This window comes from Mizuhopecten yessoensis, unplaced genomic scaffold (genome assembly GCF_002113885.1).
Source record: "Mizuhopecten yessoensis strain PY_sf001 unplaced genomic scaffold, ASM211388v2 scaffold6779, whole genome shotgun sequence".
In the NCBI taxonomy this organism is placed as follows: domain Eukaryota; kingdom Metazoa; phylum Mollusca; class Bivalvia; order Pectinida; family Pectinidae; genus Mizuhopecten; species Mizuhopecten yessoensis.
The window spans coordinates 1,330,432-1,351,725 of record NW_018406720.1 but is presented as its reverse complement, the minus strand read 5'-3'; the positions used below and the strand labels follow the sequence as shown (position 1 = coordinate 1,351,725).

At 39.1% G+C, this 21,294-nt stretch overlaps 1 protein-coding gene across 1 annotated transcript in view; it reads left to right on the top strand.

Annotated features, from left to right (window-relative positions):
• The window catches only part of LOC110452647 (A disintegrin and metalloproteinase with thrombospondin motifs 9-like), a 177,184-nt gene that overhangs the window by 118,807 nt on the left and 37,083 nt on the right, over window positions 1-21,294 (top strand). Inside the window, exons 7-17 of the mRNA XM_021501288.1 lie at window positions 5,915-5,955; window positions 11,241-11,346; window positions 13,969-14,115; window positions 14,602-14,758; window positions 14,953-15,063; window positions 17,776-17,918; window positions 19,064-19,127; window positions 19,344-19,458; window positions 19,649-19,785; window positions 20,668-20,794; window positions 21,143-21,238. Of these exons, the coding sequence (XP_021356963.1) occupies window positions 5,915-5,955; window positions 11,241-11,346; window positions 13,969-14,115; window positions 14,602-14,758; window positions 14,953-15,063; window positions 17,776-17,918; window positions 19,064-19,127; window positions 19,344-19,458; window positions 19,649-19,785; window positions 20,668-20,794; window positions 21,143-21,238 (1,244 nt within the window). The remainder of the gene's footprint in view (window positions 1-5,914; window positions 5,956-11,240; window positions 11,347-13,968; window positions 14,116-14,601; window positions 14,759-14,952; window positions 15,064-17,775; window positions 17,919-19,063; window positions 19,128-19,343; window positions 19,459-19,648; window positions 19,786-20,667; window positions 20,795-21,142; window positions 21,239-21,294) is intronic.

Genomic DNA, 21,294 nt, shown 5'->3' with positions numbered 1-21,294 from the left:
CCCTTGGTTTCATTAATGCGATGCATGCGTTCCATGATGTTGTATTGCACTCATTGATCTACCAGTTATGTTGAATGATTTCTCTTTTAATATCAATTACTCACAAATACTTCATATATTTCAATCATACAAACAACTGCTCATTCAATGTGTGACGGGCGTATTATATACCGCTCGCGGTAACCTTGTAATATGACCTTCAATCTCTATACTGTCTCTTTAGAAAATTGTCACCCTTACTTTGGTGTTTATCTGAAACTATATATATATATATAAGGTTCAGGTTAAGGTTTTTGGGACCCAGGTCAAAGTGTTTGGGTGACTGGCCCAATAGTCATTGCCTTACATTACATGAGGGGGAGAAAAACATGCTGTTTTTATTATGATATGTAGACATGGAAGAGGAAAAACAAATCCTCTGTTATGATGAGGATAGCCAGCGGTGGGTCCTGACAGATTTAAGGCCGGTGGTTGGTCCACTCCTCCATTGCCTCACACCTTCCAGGTCATTGGTCTCAGGATTCCATGCCCTTGGTATTTCTCCAGGCTCACAGCATATAGCACAACAATCAAATGGTGATTGTCCCCAGGAATCCAGTAGTGTCAACACTGGGTCTTCGGTTCCTGCCAATGTAAGTCGCTTAAAACAGAAGTGCTGGCAGGCATTGTAGTAAATGGTCATGTTGATGAGATTTCCTCCTCCAGATATTGTAGGGTACTTGAGTAATACTTCAACAGTTGTTTGTGGCTGTTGGCTGTAGCAGGATGTCAGAATTCCATGTCCCATCACACCCCAGGAGCCAGAGCCCCAGATAACCACACTGGTCAGGGGCAGATAACTGGGGATTGGGAGCTCCTGGGTGGGGACAATAACCCTGGGTATATTGACCTGTGTTTTTGTGTGGGTACATCACCTATTGACAGGTATGGGCGTGTGGTAATTATAGAGAGATAGGGAGTTGAATTGGGAAGAGGGGACCTGCCAGAGTCCTGCCGGGCATTCCGACCTTCCTCTGTCCCGGTGATCTGACCTTGCCTGACCTCACTTATAAGATATCACAGTCTGATTGATGTTTATAGCTCAAAAAACCTACTTCCTATAGGAGTTGATGAAGTGGATTTTGTGTGGTTTGTACTTGGAGGGGGAGATAAATGTATTATAAAAGATATAAAAATTGTGCTTATGAATCACTTGATTCTTACAGAAGCAATTCTCTTAGTGCATTTCAGTTACTTATAAAGAAACAAATGGATATTTTTCCCTTTGGACATCTTTTTTTGTTCACCTATATAATGGTGGAGTATCTAGGTAGAATCCCTTTTCATCTCTATTCACTCGTTCACATGAGAATAATCTAAGTTATCTCCCCTGCAGATTCAATGATAAACGACCATATTTGATGAGATACTACATATTAAGGTGACCTTTTATTTTATAACAAAGCTTTTCATCATCCAGGACATGTTCTTTATCAGGAACCTGACCTTTGAGGTTTTATAACTGATAACCTTGCTCTGAATCTCAAAGTAACATTGACCTTTTATGTCTAGATAACTTTCTCTTTCTGTAGAAACCAATTAGTGAATTATCCTTAACTTATGTCAAAGTCTCTAATAACTTAATTTAGTGTTCAGATTACTTTTTATGAGGTCATTCAGTAGGCAAGCGGTAACCAATTGTCAACACTAATTTCTATAATAAAATTGAACACATTGGTTAACGTTGAAGCTCTTAACTCCATGCTCAACACATTTTATGATGTTCAGAATGCCATACCTGGGACATTGGACATGATCAGAGGTCTGTCGTCAGTAAAAGACTGCTCCCATGTCTTGGTATATAAGAATTCTCCCAGAACAGCCTTTCATTGCCTCCTCAGGACCTTTCTGGCAGTTCCATTTAGCATGCAGTGATTGCAGTGGGTGTGACGTCTGCAACTCCTGCCAAGTTACTTGATAAATTGGTACTTGAAGAGCTGTATTTTCAGTTCAAGTTCAGAATGCAAGTGAAAGTGCTTTGATAAAAATGATGGATACCTGTTGATTAAGGGCACTTTCCTTGGTTTGGTCTCATGTTCGGTCATGCTTGCCGTTTGTCTGTACCATGAACGCTCCCTGAAATTACTTATATTTTCAAAGATAGAGATGAAAAAGATGAGAGAAACTGGAGATTGTCAAAATTTTCCATGGTGCATTGTGAAATCTTTTTGTTGGCAGTGCAGTATGTTAAAACATTAGCTGAACGGCCTTTGGTCTAACAGAAAAGTCTGTATGTGTTCAGTCGATGTCAGCACATGATACCAACAGGATTCTCAACTATACATTTTCTCATCTCTCTTTGGTGGAGTTTTTTTCTCCCAGAATTTATTATCATTGTTATGAGTTCCAAGTGTACGGGAGCAGGGAAGGGGTAGGGTGTCCATGGCTTGCTGCACATTAAAGTAGAAACACTGGCGATGAGCCGCTGATTTCCACTGTTTCATGTAGGGATAACAGTAGTGTTGGCTGTAGATCGGCAAATTCTCACTTGTTTTAGATGGATTTATTTAAAGGTTCAAGGATTTGTAGAAAATAATATGGAGCATCTGTTGAAATGCTGTATTTAGGTGCAGAGGATCACTGATACTAGAAAAAAAATCTTCAGCTCAATAAAACATGATTCAAAAAGGGATGAAAAAAGCCAGCTTCAGCTGAAGAACACATGCTTCAAAAGGTGTAAAATAGAACATTATAATTTGTTAATTCTCGGAGGAAAGGGTTCTTATTTTTTCCTTTTCTATTTATGATTGAAAATCTCATTTATATACTTACGTATTCTTTAGGATTCGTTATCTTGTATACCTTATGAAACAGAAAGGATTTTGTAGAAGATGTGTTATTTATCATACTCAAACGTTAGTGAACCAAGATCTAGATATCCGATACAGTATCCGTAGCCATCAGATAGTAACGTACACATTATCTACAAGGCTTCATAATATCCATTATCCTGTATCTACCGTAAAAGAAAGTCAAAAATCAAAAAAACAGAAACTTTACTCCTTTTTATCAGATTAAAAAAAATCAACACAATCTTTCTCCCATTTGATGACAATGATAGTAAATCGTTGTAAGCCACGTGTTTGAGCCTTATCATCGATGTGATAGTTGTTTGATTGGGTGTGCTGTAATCAGACCTTGTATTGGCTCTGTAGGTAGTAGTGATAGACCTATTGATAGGTAACGTGTACCTGTCGTGTTGCCGTACCAATACCTGTCATTGGTGTAATGTCGGAGCGGCCCTCACCGTTGACACGCCAATGCCCTGTCTAGTGGGATGTATAACTGATAACTCACAGATACGTTTTTTCAGTGGGTAATACCTGATCAGTGTATTCTTTGAGTCTGATTCTTCTCAATGCTTTGAGCGTGGTTTTATCTTAAATCTGTATTTAAGGTAACACATATACATACAGTGAAAAAAATGAGTCATAAAAATGTACTCTAATTCTTATTTCATTCATAGAATGTTCGGGTTGATAACTTGAGGTTATAAATAAGTTAATCGTCTGAACAGGATTCTCGGGCTACATGGTATTGTCCTGTAGTGAATCGTTTGATCAGGACAGCGTAGTTAGAAAGGTCAGTTTGACTTTAATGGGAGAGCAGCACTATTCACTAGTGTGACAGTACACTAGGTAACCCTACTATCCGTGTCATATGTGGTAATGTTAATAGTTCCTATCTGTCCAATTTTCACATCAGCAAATATTATTCAACATTCAGATATCTTGACTTTTCTGAATTTTGTATTCAAATTTTGTCGCTGCTTTGTGAGTGAATGGGAAAGATGGGATCTAAGTGGAAGGTAATCTTTTCATTCACAAAGATAGCATCAATGTACGATGTCTTTCATTGCCTGTGTTGTTGTTACACCCTGGTGTTTTTCAAATGGTAATATTGTGTCACAGACAAGTTACGAGATTTATGTCGGGCAACTCTTTGGTCTGGTATTCAATTCCAAGTTTGTGTATTGAATTTTTGGGAGGCGTACTAGCTGACACCTTTCTGTGACAATGGAGAGTGTGATAGGGCATAACTATCACTCGACTTCTTCTCAAGTCTCAGTAGCAAAAAAACATGATACATGTGTTAGTCCATCTGTCATCAGTTCACAGTCTTTGAGATTGAATGATTGGATGGTTGTCTTATTGGTTCAGAGTCACCAGTGTTTCTTTTTAATTGGTTCAGTGTCCAAATTTGATTGGTTTGATTGGTTCAGAGTCACCAATGTTTTGTGATTGGTTCAGAGTCACCAATGTTTTGTGATTGGTTCAGAGTCACCAAGGTTGTAGTTTCATCATGTTGGCACAAATCTGCCTCATTTATGTTGAACACACCTAGTATATTGCAACAAGATACACGTATACAAAGTTTCTTTCTGGTATCTTGTAACATAAAACATGAGCTCTGAAGAGCTATTCTTACGACAAAAAACAATGCAATGTTGACTTGTGAGTTAGCCTAGAAACTGTATCATGCGATGAAGTACAAGCAAAATGAGTTCATCAAGCTTTTATACACTTATTTAACTATAAAAGGTTCAAGATTGTTACAGAAACAGAGAGTGGTCGCTACTTGGGTGAGCAATCTCCTGAAGCCATACTACAGTGAATGAGGTATTATTTCTGAGGAAGAACATACAGTTTGTTATTGTTTAGGGTACTGTGAAGGGCTATGTTTAGGGTACTGTGAAGGGCTATGTTTAGGGTACTGTGAAGGGCTATGTTTAGGGTACTGTGAAGGGCTATGTTTAGGGTACTGTGAAGGGCTATGTTTAGGGTACTGTGAAGGGCTATGTTTAGGGTACTGTGAAGGGCTATGTTTAGGGTACTGTGAAGGGCTATGTTTAGGGTACTGTGAAGGGCTATGTTTAGGGTACTGTGAAGGGCTATGTTTAGGGTACTGTGAAGGGCTATGTTTAGGGTACTGTGAAGGGCTATGTTTAGGGTACTGTGAAGGGCTATGTTTAGGTTACTGTGAAGGGCTATGTTTAGGGTACTGTGAAGAGCTAGTGCAATAAGGTCACCCCAAGGTCAACCTGATAAACACTCTACCAACCACTGACCAGTCCACTAACAACACACCTGGTCCTGATGAAGTTTTTATTTACCCCTTGAATGAGCTACTGACCAATTCATGGCAAAAATGTACACAAATCTGAAGACAATCGGGTGTAAATCTTAACAAACGACCACGTCTCTGAGGGCCTGGTCTGACTATAAAGTGATGAGTATTAACTCCCAAGTCACAATATAAGCAGTCACTCAAAGAAATTCCGCATAACAGTCACAGAAAAAATCACATGTTACTTAACTGTCTTCTTTTGCAGTTATCTCATCTTCCTTGTGTCATCCTGCCCCCCCCCCCCCCCCCCCCCCCCCCCCCCCCCCCCCCCCCCCCCCCCCTCTCCACGTCATAATCACCACACCCCTCACCTCATTGGCCTCATCATACCTTGCTTCATTCTCATCACTTCATTCATTCCTGCTTTACACTAACCTGTAGAATAGTATTAATTTAATTGTATAGGGAATCTCTCTGAACATCATGTAATACATACATGTTTGTTATCTTTAAGAATCTTTTAACCATGGTTTGTCTGATTATAATTTGTCTTATCTACAAATCAACCGTAATACACAGACTAATATCTTAAGTGTTAAGACATAATTTGCATGATTTTGAATTTCATCATTATCGCCTTTTTGATCATTGGAAATATCTATGGTTTGTCTGGTTTTGCCCATTGGTATAGAATCGTGTAGGTTTGATGATAACTACGAGCCAGCACCGTAGCCTCCATTCATGTTGGCCATGTGATGCTATCGTGTACGGCGGCACAACTAACGGGATTTTCTCTGTTTATTTTCAGACAGGATATCTGTAGATCCCCTCAAAAATGTGATACTTTAGGTAAGTAGAGTTAGATATTTATTATCATTTCTTGATACAGATTTCTCAAAATAGATCTTCCAGATCAGCATAACATGTGTTTGCATCGGGAAAATACCTCCCTTGAAATTTTATAACAAACCTGACGACTACATACAGGAGTCTAGATTGCTGTCTTGTTTCAGTAATTCCTCTTTGATCCATGTTTTTTCAACACAATAAAACAGTAAGATTCCTGTGCAGTCTGATGTTGTCAGGTCGTTGAACACGGTCCAGCGGGAATCCCCTGTACTTTATACAGATGTAACCCCCAGTGACCAGACGTAACCCCCAGTGACCAGACGTAACCCCCGGTGACCAGTATATCAATATGTCCGATGTCTTCAGGAGATAATGGTGTAATATCGTAGACTGTTAATACTTATGTTAATACATGTACATTGGATTACCAATTAATATCCTGGCAAACATTTGCAGGTCACTTTGTTAATTATTGTTTTTATCAGAATTTGTTATCTGAGGTTTCTGAAATTGTAGAATCCTTGACTGTTTATGTATTATGACCAGACATTGGTTTTTATTCTAAACCTGTAAGTCCTGACCTTTTCAACTGTAGAATGTTTGGTAAGACAATCGCAGATTTGATGGACCAAGGGGATCTTGGGAAGCTACCTCCCTTGAGGGATATATTTTAGTTACAGTAACCTGTATTCTCAGCTAACAACCACAGTAGATCATGTCATGGGAGACCTCATCTCTAGGAGTATAATCTTGCACTGATAGAAAAAGCGGTCCATTTAGGCAGGCTCTGATGATATACTGTACCCAACTTCTAGTAGACCACCTACCATGATAGGTGATCAAAAGTGGTCTCTGTGGACAGGCTCTGATGATATACTGTACCCAACTTCTAGTAGACCACCTACCATGATAGGTGATCAAAAGTGGTCTCTGTAGACAGGCTCTGATAATATACTGTACCCAACTTCTAGTAGACCACCTACCATGAGGGGTGATCAAAAGTGGTCTCTGTAGACAGGCTCTAATATACTGTACCAAACTTCTAGTAGACCACCTACCATGAGGGGTGATCAAAAGTGGTCTTTGTAGACAGACTCTGATAATAAACTGTACCCAACTTCTAGTAGACCACCTACCATGATAGGTGATCAAAAGTGGTCTCTGTAGACAGGCTCTGATAATATACTGTACCCAACTTCTAGTAGACCACCTACCGTGATAGGTGATCAAAAGTGGTCTCTGTAGACAGGCTCTAATATACTGTACCAAACTTCTAGTAGACCACCTACCATGAGGGGTGATCATAAGTGGTCTCTGTGGACAGGCTCTAATAAACTGTACCCAACTTCTAGTAGACCACCTACCATGAGAGGTGATCAAAAGTGGTCTCTGTAGACAGGCTCTGATAATATACTGTACCCAACTTCTAGTATACCAACTACCATGAGGGGTGATCAAAAGTGGTCTCTGTGGACAAGCTATAATATACTGTACCCAACTTCTAGTAGACCACCTACCGTGATAGGTGATCAAAAGTGGTCTCTGTAGACAGGCTCTGATAATATACTGTACCCAACTTCTAGTATACCAACTACCATGAGGGGTGATCAAAAGTGGTCTCTGTGGACAGGCTCTGATGATATACTGTACCCAACTTCTAGTAGACCACCTACCATGAGGGGTGATCAAAAGTGGTCTCTGTGGACAGGCTCTAATAAACTGTACCCAACTTCTAGTAGACCATCTACCATGAGGGGTGATCAACAGTGGTCTCTGTAGACAGACTCTGATAATATACTGTACCTAACTTCTAGTAGACCACCTACCATGAGGGGTGATCAAAAGTGGTCTCTGTGGACAAGCTATAATATACTGTACCCAACTTCTAGTAGACCACCTACCATGAGGGGTGATCAAAAGTGGTCTCTGTAGACAGGCTCTAATATACCGTACCAAACTTTTAGTAGACCACCTACCATGATAGGTGATCAAAAGTGGTCTCTGTAGACAGGCTCTAATATACCGTACCAAACTTTTAGTAGACCACCTACCATGAGAGAAAAATCTGATAGAAAAAGGTGGTCCCTTTAGACAGAAACTTTGTTATACAATAGCAAAGTTCAGTTGAAAGCATCATAGACTTCAGAAACCACTTATTGTCTCCTGACGGCTGGTACAGAGCAGTATAGAGTTGAGGGACATGGATTGCTGTCTTTCACTAACAAGTGGTCTCTCAAGAGGGTTAGATCTCCCACGCCAGGTCTGGCTGTAACCTGTCTGTGTTTATATCTGTATCCTACATAGTTCATAGAGAAATTCTTTGTTTTCTGTTCCATTGTTCTGTGTAGTGTTGACTTGTATTAGGGTTGTCAGTCATGTAGGTATGGATAGGTGAAGTTCTGAACTGTACTTACCTGATAGGTTTGCTGACGTAACGTCTTTAATATGTGTCTGAAAACCCCCCATAAAACAATTCATGTTAAATAGGTAATCTTTGTGTTTCTTTGGGCGAATGTCTCTCTAGGTCTGGGGATTTTCTTTATAAACTCGGTGTAGTTACAACCCAGACAAACAGCATGTAGCACTATCTAATCCAAACTTGACATTCACACTTGACCTTTGACCTTGAGCGGACCCTATCTACCATCAGCTCTACTTCTCAGTCCAGAGCGAGTACATAGACACCTCTCCGTTAGAAAGACTTACATTAAAACAGTTATTCCCCACTTTAAAGTGATAAATTGCTGTAGGATTTTATCATCAAAAGCAATGTGTGGTGCCTAAAATTACTTATTCTTCTTAAAATAATCACATTTTATTGGTAAAAGATATCTGAACAAGATGACACCAGTTTTAAACTTACTGCCAACCCATGTTTTTTTATTTGATGCCTATGAATACAGTAGACTGGGGAGAATTGGATGTGTGCTGCACTCTGTCTGTTTGATGTCTGAGGTTTCCTGGCTTTATTTGTAGAGCCATGTTAATGTTGATTGAGATGGTAATAAACCATATTTTCCAAACCCCCCAATACTCCCCTTTGAGGGTCCGGAGTTCCGTACAGGACACAGAACAACTGAAGTTCTCTTCATATTTAACAATGGCAACTTTCACTGTTGGCAGCTGAACATTACTACACCAGTTGACCATCAGATGGTTGACCAGGTGACCTGTAACTTGATACCCTACAAAGTCACTGTATGGTCATCATATGTCCAGCCTTTCTGTAGCAATGTCCAGAAAAACAAAAAAACATTCAAGTACAGAACATGTAAAAACGCTGGCCCATTCTTCTGTCGGTCCCAATGGTTTTCATATCCTATGAATGTCAAAAGTAAACCTGACAGATTATTGATAAAAAGCATCCAGGGTCAAGTGTTCGAGTCAAAGGTCAAGTGTTGAAGGCAAAGGTCATCTACAATGAGAGAGTTAAAACATTTATTTTTCTTCCTTGTTATTGCAGTTCCTGATGTTAAATATGAATGCAAAACTAAAATTGACATTTTTGAATGAATCCAATATTTTCTTAGGTCTCTAATGTTGATCTTCAAAATTTTTAAACCAATTATAAAAAATAATGATTGAGTTTTAAAGTCATCAGTCAATCCATAGGACTTTTCTGGGTATGAACTATAGGTTTCAAGAATTTCTTGGCAGTTTCCATACTCCATATGTCACAATGCAAATAAGTGTCTGGTCACAGCGTAGTTATCCGAAGGCCGAAGGTGACGCTAAAATGATGATATCATCTACATTACGGAACAAGATAACCGTACTTGTCCTATTGCACTGAGGGTCTGTGTGCTGTTACGAGACTTCTGACTTAAGATGACGTACTTGATACTTTGATGGATGAAGTGTTTATAGGCGTTTGTTTACCTGGACTACTTGGTTAAACATCTGTGTTACAAGATGGTACAGCTTTCCTCCTCCACGTCCCTCCAACACTGGCAATACTGTAGCTGTACAGAATCTTTGTACTTTTTTATATGATATATTCTAGCTGTTGTAGTGATGTCTAAGAGACTCCAGATATGAATTCTCACCAGTGTATTATATACAATAGTTTCAACTTTTATGTCTGTCTGTCCCTTCTGAAGCTTTTATTTCTTATTTCCTTTCTCCCTTCTCTATTTATATACAGCATTAGGAGGGTAGTAACGGGGTACGGAGATTCAGGTTGACTGAGACAGTACAAGGTTGGGGGTATGTACAGAGGGTACAGGGTAGGGTTTATTAAAGGGGTACAGAGGAACAGTTAGGATACAGAGGTTCCTGAGGAAGGCTTGTGATAGAAAATGAACTGCCTTAGATTACAGTACTGTAAAGACTACATGGACGATGATCAGTGAATTGAACCTGGGATATATTGGATGTTGTAAGTTAGAGGTAGCTGTCCTCTGTGTATAGGTCAGGAGTATAGTAGGGCGCGGAGGAGTTAATCAGATTCTGTCTCGGGTACAGGGGGTAGAAGTTACAGCAACACACAGCCGGAGCGTGGCACATTGGATACCTCGTAACACAGAAGCATGTTTACTATATCAACAGTTTCCAGTCTCTCTTAACACCTCAATGGCTCAGCAGTTGTTGACTCGGGTAACTGGACCCTACGATGGTCATTGGCGTCCAGTCCCTAAACATGTCCTTCAAAGCCTTGTGTGCTCCACAGTGTGTTTAACCTGTTTGACATCCTAAATATAATCATATGTTGATTTTTCAAAAGGCCAACAATGTAAGTGTTCGTCATGAGAAATGTTGCATAATGTGAAATTAAATGAAAAATTGTTCCATTGCTAATTCAGACTATATGTTGAAGATTTGTTGTTATTATTTTATATATACCGACCAGTGACGTGACATTCCTTATAAATGGCTGCTATTGTATTCTGGAGGTTATGACACGTAAACTGACCGCTGTAGTAGGCCAAAAGTATTATATGATACAGATGATTCCTTCTAGGTCATATCGTAACCTTGGTCAAGGTCAACGCCGAACACTTCCACTGGTTACTGCAGGAGACATCCGAAAATATTCAATATTTTTAATTTTCAAATGAATTCCTGTATAAATTCTACTGCTACCTGTGATTTTCCCATGTTCGACTATGGCTTTGTCACTTACCATTCGTAAAGTTTACATAACCACATTTCTGAAGCCAAATGACATTGTATATCATTAATAATATATGTATCTGAGTCAGTTAACATCAAATTCTGTTTTTTTTTTACCCGTGTTCCTGAAGTATGAGTCATAGAAGCTATACAATGTTATTATTTTGTTTCAGGTTTAGCAGAGTTAGGAACCGTTTGTGATCCATTACGAAGCTGTTCCATTATAGAAGACAATGGTATCAGTGCATCCTATACAATTGCTCATGAACTTGGACATGTGTAAGTAGAAGTAGAAAGTGTGTACCACCTATCTGTACCAACAACAACGTTGTCATTTGAAGCTTGCGACCTTTTTTCCCTAATAGTTACCATGACAACATCTTTGGAACAATGACAGCATTATTGCACATGTGTAAACGTACACTTCTTATTCAGTACTAGTTGTGGTGCACATCAACAATATTAGGATACACAGACTTTATCAAGTGTTAGACATCCAGTCCATAAACACTCTAGATTGCACCGGTTGTCTTTTATAAGGTCAGACAAACTAGGGAGTCTACATTTCATACATGATGTTTGTAGATCGTTGTCCTTTGACGCTTGGCGTTTGACCAGCGTTTAAATTTGACCATTGGTCTTGTACTATTTGGCTTAAGTGGTTATTATAGAGATAGATGAGGCAGTATGATCCCATGCAATGTGTGCCACACTAGGGGAACGGGGCATCAGGTACTCTGTCAGCACTAAGATGGGAGGGGCATCAGTGGCATCAATTACCAGTACTGTGTGTGGGGTTGAGGGTATTGGATGGAAGTCAGATGGGTACTGCTAACACTGGGGTTCAGGAGGGGCACTGTCAGCACTAAGATGGGAGGGGCATCAGTGGCATCAATTACCAGTACTGTGTGTGGGGTTGAGGGTATTGGATGGGAGTCAGATGGGTACTGCTAACACTGGGGTTCAGGGTGGGCACTGTCAGCACTAAGATTGGAGGGGGCATCAGTAGTATCAATCACCGGTACTGTGTGTGGGGTTGAGGGTGGTGGATGGAAGTCAGAGGGGTACTGCTAACACTGGGGTTCAGGAGGGGAACTGTCAGCACTAAGATGGGAGGGGCATCAGTGGCATCAATTACCAGTACTGTGTGTGGGGTTGAGGGTATTGGACGGGAGTCAGATGGGTACTGCTAACACTGGGGCTCAGGAGGGGCACTGTCAGCACTAAGATGGGAGGGGCATCAGTGGCATCAATTACCAGTACTGTGTGTGGGGTTGAGGGTAGTGGATGGGAGTCAGAGGGGTCCTGCTAACACTGGGGGTCAGGAGGGGCACTGTCAGCACTAAGATGGGAGCGGCATCAGTAGTATCAATCACCAGTACTGTGTGTGGGGTTGAGGGTATTGGATGGGAGTCAGATGGGTACTGCTAACACTGGGGTTCAGGAGGGGCACTGTCAGCACTAAGATTGGAGGGGGCATCAGTAGTATCAATCACCAGTACTGTGTGTGGGGTTGAGGGTGGTGGATGGGAGTCAGAGGGGTACTGCTAACACTGGGGCTCAGGAGGGGCACTGTCAGCACTAAGGGAGAGGTCAGGACAGTTATATGTGCTAGTGACCAGATTCCTTTCTGTCCAGTATCTGGTTATCTCTGTCACCTCAGGAGGTTAAGCCGAATTCCTGTTTGGTGATTCATTACAGGACTGCTAACACAGGTATCATCATTGGGCTGTTCCTTATCTTTACATCGGCCACACACCCGACTCCAATGTGGTAATATCTACCTGTGGTAGAGGATAAAACATAGTTCCTAATATACTAAAATAGCACTGGATTTACAGAAATTCCTGTTTTTCAAAAAAATAAGTTGAAATTGATAAGATTCCTTTTACTGGTAATGCGATGATAAAAGAAATTACATAAAAATCATTCAATGAATGAAGTTTTTTAGAAAACTGTTTGAAGCTAACAAATAGTACATCGGTGTCCAGGAATGTGAAGATACTGATTAATTGAATCAGAGATATAAAGGTATTATTGTCATCACTACCTGGCCTCCATTGGTTCACCTGAGGACATATTCCAAGTACTACTAGACCAGCGTCCATTGTCCACCACCCATGTGTTTACCTTACACCTGTAAAGATCAGCGCCTCCCCTTTGTCCCCGGCCCCGCTGTTTACCTTACCAATACAGGTGTGTATGTGGATGTTGACTTCCCCAGGGGGGTAGAGTCCGCACACACTGCCACTAGTCCCCGCCACGGCTCCTCCCTCTCCTGTTCTACGATACCACCCATTATGTCACCCCGAATCCATCCTCATAGGACTCCGACCAACACAATGTGGGTAACCGTCCAGGAATGCGATCAGTATTGAAAAAGGTTCAATATTAAATTTCTAAAGAGATTTAATACAATGAAACATTTAAAGACGGATTAAATCGCAATTAAAACACAATACATGCTGATATTTCCAATTTAGATGACCTTTGAAATGATTGAAGTCAGTATTATTTAGTTTATGTGTCCAACAACATGACAGATTTGCTCTAAAGAAAATTTGTTTGACGGAAACAGAACCTTTGTACAGTATGACCCGTACTTTAATATTGTCACCAGTAATCAAGTTTCTATTATATCTCATTAATGATAACTTTGTCATTTAAGGAGCTGACTCATAATTTTTAAAGAAGAAAAAGGTGTCTATTATGATGTCCAAAATTATCAAAGGTTATGTTCAAAATAAGTTTAAACAGTTCCCGACATGTTAGATTACAGATCTTTTTACCAATTAGATTGAACATCAGAACATCGGTAGAATCATCAGACTGGTGAGAGTAGAATATCGTAGCCTTAACATATCACAGCAAATGTATCCATCTTTGTTTTTTTCTTCACAGATTTAATTTACCTCATGATGATAATTCAAAATGCAAAGACTACCTGAAGGACAAAACAGATCATGTGATGTCCCCAACCCTTGATCACAACACGAGTGCGTGGTCGTGGTCTCGGTGCAGTGCTGTCCTGCTTACACGCTTTATTGAGTAAGTACCATATCACAATGTTGCTGCCATAGCCAGATACAGCATATCACTCCCGTGAATATATACAAGTTACAATATTTTGGTCATCTCTGTCAACACAATAATGTAAAATGACTTTTGAATTATTACAATGATTCATATTTGGGACAGAAAGATGTGACATTATAGTTTTTAAGATGGGGTTGTTTGACACAAGTCAAATAAAATTTATGTTATTTTTAAAAATGTTGGAATGAAATGTCCCCAAAAGATGTCCAAGCCAATGTCCAAACAGAGTGTCCAAACCAAATGTCCAAACCAATGTCCAAACAGATTGTCCAAACGAAATGTCCAAGCCAATGTCCAAACAGAATGTCCAAACCAAATGTCCAAGCCAATGTCCAAACAGAGTGTCCAAACCAAATGTCCAAACCAATGTCCAAACAGAGTGTCCAAACCAAATGTCCACACACAGTTGCCTAACAACATGCTCTTTTGATTGTGCAGTGCAGGTTCCACCGAGTGTCTGCTGGACAGACCTCGCAGGCGGAGTCGCTTCCCTTTATCCCGTGTCCAGGCTAATACTCCGGGCCAGATGTACGATATAAACACACAGTGTGAACTCATGTTTGGGCGTGGCTACAAAAAATGTCCCTATGATAAGGTGAGTAAAGTGTCTTCAATAAGTTAAGAATGAACAAGGTGTCTACACCAACTTCAATGTTGCATCGATAAAATGAGTGACATTGAAATGCTGTTAAAATGTGTTGAATACCATGAAAATATCCTCATTTTGAGCATTATGTACAAATATATCAGTCATTGTTAATCTACAATTTCAAATACCGTTTCCTTCAGCTTGAAACAGAATGCAAGAGGCTGTGGTGCACAGACAGCAGGAACAAGAGGAAGGGCTGTAGAACCCTACACATGCCCTGGGCAGACGGTACTTCCTGTGGGAACAACAAGGTAAGATGGGGGTATTTATTTAGTGTGAAAATAAACGATGGAGGAGTCCTTGTTTAGAACCAGAGTAAGGCAAGGGAGGGTCTTTTATTGTGAGCAAAAGCAAGGTGGGGCAGGGATCTAGTGTAAAAAACAAAATTCAGTAGGGATCTTGTTTATAGCAATTGCAAGGAGAGGGAGGAATATGTATGTAGAGTATTAGAAAGGTGAAGACCATTAGATTGTAAGAAAGTTGAAGACCGTTAGATTGTAAGAAAGGTGAAGACCATTAGATTGTAAGAAAGGTGAAGGAATAGTATTTATTTACTGCAATAGTAAAGTGAGGAAGGGATCGGTATTAAGAGAAAAACAATGTGAAGGAAAGAATTATTAAGAGCAAAGCAAGGTTAGGGTCTAGGACAGCAAATGCTGGTGTATCTGAATGCAGTGAGACAGATAGGGTTTCTGTGTTTAACCATACGGAAACATGGTGATACAAGGCATGGGAAGTTCTGTATTACCTTTCACAAGACATGTTAGGAGTTCTTCAATCAATCTCAACTATTTGTGCAGGCATGATGCATGTAAGGTGTTCTATTGAAATGAGACGTGTATGAGGGACCAATCATGGTATGATGAGTGTTTGATACGAGGGACCAATCATGGTATGATGAGTGTTTGATACATATTGGAGAACAGAAAGGGATGAGTTTGTGGTTGTAAGTGATAAGTTGAAGATTAAATGTGACAGTGACACTTTGGTTTATATGATCTGTAGGGTTGTAGGTGGAATTTATTATTCTAATTTACATTTGATTGATTAATGGGATGTGTATTGATGTGATGTGGCGTGACTTGGGGAGATATTGACAGCTGCCCTGATTTTATAGTCAAATCATGATATTCCAAAAGGCTAGGGGAATTTTACAAGTTTTAATTGACAAGAAAAACAATGATATTCATGAAGAGATTTAAGTTTTCGACCTGGAATGTTAGAGTAAGTAGCTGGTGACAGGTATGTGGAGGTTGTGGAGGCCGACAGATTACAGCAGGTTATCAGACTGCTATCTGTGTACACAGATTCACTGGTGCTAACATGTGTAGCACTATCATCTATCAGGGTCTGACATTTCCACTGATAACAGTGACCACCCCCACTGCATCCTCAGCACCTACACATCACTTTCATTCACCTTGTATTTACAATAATACTGCATGCGGCTTACATACCATAGATAGTGAGGAGACAGTTGAAATACAATAAATAAGCATAGAGGATCCTGCTGAAATAATGCAGAATAACAGGGGAAGATGACAGTTAAATTACCATAGTAAGTAGGCAAGATACAGGTATATGGCAAGATACAGCTAAATGGCAAGATACAGGTAAATTTCCATAGAAAGTAGGCAAGATACAGCTAAATTACCATAGTAAGTAGGGAAGATACAGCTAAATGGCAAGATACAGTAAATTTCCATAGAAAGTAGGCAAGATACAGGTAAATTTCCATAGAAAGTAGGCAAGATACAGGTAAATTTCCATAGAAAGCAGGCAAGATACAGCTGAACTACTGGAAATAGCAGTGAAAGTGAGACGTTTTTTCCTCAGCATGACTATTTTCTTTATTTCTGTAGTTATTACCCCTATTTGTGTATTAATTGAGGATGAAGCTTAAATGCAGCAGAAATGTACTACAGGTGTGGAAATGGAAAAATAAGATGTTTTCCACTGTATATCACTTGTCTTACACCTTTTATATTTGTTTAGGAGGGGAGATCTCAAAATGGGAAATAAGGGTTAATGTATGAAATACTTCTCCTTAAGCACAAGTGAAGGGATTTCGAACTACTTAGCTTGAATCATCTCTGAGTCGGGAGAAGTTAATTTTGTACATTTGAATGGCTTGATCATACTTCGGGCAGAGGAGTTGGCCCACAATGGGGAATAGGGAGGAATCTCAAGACTTACTACTCTATTGCAAATGAAAGGATTTTGACCTAAATTAGCACAGACCATATCCCTGGATATATAGAATTAGGTATTGTATAAAAAGACTACTCCTTAAATTTTGGTATGGAACATCCCTCGGCCAAGATGATTCAACGTTGTATGAGTTTAGGACCTCTGGTCACTTGTAGAGAAAGAAGAACTTGTGGTCACTTGTAGGATCTGTTGACTCTGCGGACACTGGTCAAGTCTCCGGGGTGTAAATACCATACATTGTTGGTCCCTATCTTATCCGGGTTATCATCTGTACCTACAGAACTATTGTTGTGTTAGGTTCCTATCTGTTTGTCTTCTCACCCCTATATCACTTAATACTGTTGATGATTTAGCGAGATTTACATTGTTTTAATAAGAAATACCAATAGAGAGGTCAAGGGTTTACTGGGGGGGATACGATTCACCGTCGACTTCAATACCAAGTTATCTACCAAGTCACCTCATAACATCTACGTTCTCCTCGGTAAAATCATCTTAATCACGTCAAAATCTTTTCTATGTAGTTCATGTATACATCACTACTGAATGTCTCGTTCTTCATTTAGTCATCATAATATATTTATGTTTTATAGTTATCTTTCAAAGGTGAAAAGAAACAGAGATCTGACCCCCCTATGTAACATTTACATATCAAATTGCTTTGAAAATAGTCGGAAAATAGATATGCGTTTTTTAAACAAATTTTTACTAAACAAAAGCCATTAAGGCAATAAAATAATTATATGTTATAGTGGTGTAGACATGGTGTATGCCGAGCAGAGCGCCCTCTGGTGTCGATCAACGGAGGATGGGGCCGCTGGGAAGACTATGGAGAATGCTCAAGGACATGTGCAGGCGGTGTCAAGAAAGGCATACGACAGTGTAACAACCCAGTGTAAGTAGGTCGCTGTTATATCTTAGTATAAGTAGGTCACTGTTATATCTTAGTATAAGTAAGTCACTATTATTTCTAAGTACCAGTAGGTCACTATTATATCTAAGAATAAGAAGGTCACTGTTATATCTTAATATAAGTAGGTCATTTTTAGATCTTAGTATAAGTAGGTCCCTATAGCATCAAAATGTAAGTAGGTCGCTGTTATATTTTAGTATAAGTAGGTCATTTTTAGATCTTAGTATAAGTAGTTCACTATTATATCTAAGAATAAGAAGGTCACTGTTATATCTTAATATAAGTAGGTCATTTTTAGATCTTAGTATAAGTAGGTCATTTTTAGATCTTAGTATAAGTACAATGTAGGTCACTATTATATCTAAGAATAAGTAGGTCACTGTTACATCTTAGTATAAGTAGGTCATTTTTATATCTTAGTATAAGTAGGTCACTTTTATATCTTAGTATAAGTAAGTCACTATTATTTCTAAGTATAAGTAGGTCACTATTATATCTTAGTATAGGTCGCTTTTATATCTTAGTATAAGTAGGTCACTATTATATCTAAGTATAAGTAGGTCACTATTATATCTTAGTATAAGTAGGTCACTGTTATATCTTAGTATAAGTAGGTCACTATTATATCTTAGTATAAGTAGGTCACTATTTTATCTTAGTATAAGTAGGTCACTTTAATATCTTAGTATAAGTAGGTCACTATTATATCTTTGTATAAGAAGGTCGCTATTATATCTTAGTATAAGTAGGTCACTGTTATATCTTAGTATAAGTACAATGTAGGTCACTATTATATCTTAGTATAAGTAGGTCACTATTATATCTAAGTATAAATAGGTCACTATTATATCTTAGTATAAGTAGGTCACTGTTATATCTTAGTATAAGTAGGTCACTATTATATCTTAGTATGAGTAGGTCACTATTATATTTCCAATGTAAATATTTCTCCAGGGTTGATGTGATAAAACTGAAGTAACTTGAATCCCTGTACTGTCATAGACAAGACAATAGGAGATATAATTAATTATAGAGAAGGTCACTGTAATTGAACAAATTGATTGAAGTAAGAGTAGTTTATTCTTTAAAACCTGAATAAAACCCCATAATATATTGTTTCCCAACAGCCCAGCCAACGGAGGCAAATACTGCACAGGAAGGAGGGTCCGCTACAGGTCCTGTAATACCAAGGTAAGATCTGTCAGAGGTCCTGTATTACCAAGGTAAGATCTGTCAGAGGTCATGTTAAAGGTCATGTCATAACAAGGTTAGTACTGCCATATGAGATAAGATCTATTTAGAGGTTGTTTCATACAAGATACAATCTGGTAGATGTCATGTAATACCATGTTAACATCTGTCAGAGGTCGCCATAATGATTATTATTTATTTTTCGTTGTGTTATAGCCGTGCGGAGATGACACTCCAGACTTCAGGGATATTCAATGCTCCAGCCATGATAATTCTCACAAACATCGGGGCCTTCCATCAAATGTCCGCTGGGTCCCCAAATATGCCGGAAGTAAGTAAGAGTTAGGGAAGGGTCTGGATTACACTCATTCACCCACCATTGTACATGGTAGAACTGCATTGATCTGGATTTGTTGATCTCAGTATTCCAGAAAACTCTTGTTGGCTTCCATTTAGTAAAATGTTTTGGTTGTGTAGGGACTTGCAGAGGAAATGTTAACATATGTATTTTTTTGTGGCAGTTCGTCTAAAGGATGCCTGTAAGTTGTACTGTCGACCGTCGGGAAGCGGTGCCTACTATCTCCTGGCAGACAAGGTTCTGGACGGCACCAAGTGTGGACCAAAGACGCACGACATCTGTGTCAATGGCAAGTGCAAGGTAAAGGTTAAACACAGTAACCTGAGTGACACAAAATGGTTCTCTAAGAGCTCAATTTGTACAAAAAAAATAGATGAAAAGAGATTGATTGAGGTATTTGTTTACAAAATAGGAAAAGATTTTGATTAGGCTAGGTGCCTGTTTAGGGTAAAGGACAACAAGTTATGAGAGGGGAGGAGAGAAATGAAAATGAAAAATGAATCTCATTGCTCATTCAAATGATAAAAAAGTTGATTGCTGTATAAAATCTGATTGTCCGGGTGATATACGAGTCAATGTTTAGATGACTGCGTGCAAATACTTAGCCTGTTTCTGTGTTTTATTGACCTTCTTTGGACATGAAATGAGATTGAGGTGATACTAATCATGAGGGCAGTCAGACTCATTGCTTTTGTCCTTGAACCATGAACGTAAAATCAATAGTATCGGAGGAATTGGGACTTGTCAGTGGTGCGTGTGATACAGGGGCGTGTGCCTGCCACTCCTAAACACAATTAGGGAGATGTAATCACAGAGTCTCGAGCAGGCTGTGATTCAGAATCGATATCTGGAAGATGAAAATATTCTTTATGTTGTTTTACATACTCAATGAATATTGATAAAAACCTCATTATAATACCACATTATTTGTCATTGTATAAAATAAGGAACAAACAGTCAATTACTAGACATAAACCATGGTGTATTGGTTATTTAGGTTTTTCTTCCAAATTTATTGATTTTAAATCCATTTTTGACCAAAATACTAGGAATGGTTACCTTATATGTTGTCATATACTATATTAACCTGTCATAAATGTTTATAATATCAGTGACTAATAGCAAGGAATCCTGACCTATATCTGTATGATCCTGTGACCTTTGACCATTGTTTCGTTACAGAGTGCTGGCTGTGATAATCGTCTGGGATCACGGCTACAGCTGGACAGATGTGGGATTTGTGGCGGAGATAACACTTCATGTTTTATGGAGGAGATCGTGAACCAGTTCAAGCGTATCCCTAAATATGGTGTGTTAAAATCTGTTTTAATTAAATTGAACTTAACAAAATTCTTGGTGAAATTTGCCACGTTTAGCCATATTTTTGTACCATATTGTGGCATAAAGACAGAGATTTTAGAAAATCTTTTGTAGAGATCCGGAATTACTGGCACTAATTACAGTAATTAATACAGGCAACGTGTGGTCATTTACCCTGTCAGCCTGAAGGTTCTGACAGCAACAGGGGTCTGATTATAATGGTTGGGTGAGGGGAGACATTTGACCTAGTCTGGACAACTTTATTAGCCCGATACTTGTAGTACATACTCCCCCCTAATAATAAGGTTGTCTAACTCTGTGTACCACTGTCTTCTAGGTTACAACTTTGTGGCAGAGATACCATCCGGAGCCAAGAACATTGTCATTCAACAGCGCGGCTTTATGAACCTTAAGGAGGATGGAAACTATCTAGGTGAATATACGTAACACAATCGTATGTCATCTGAGTCAGGTTACAGTTTAGTATAG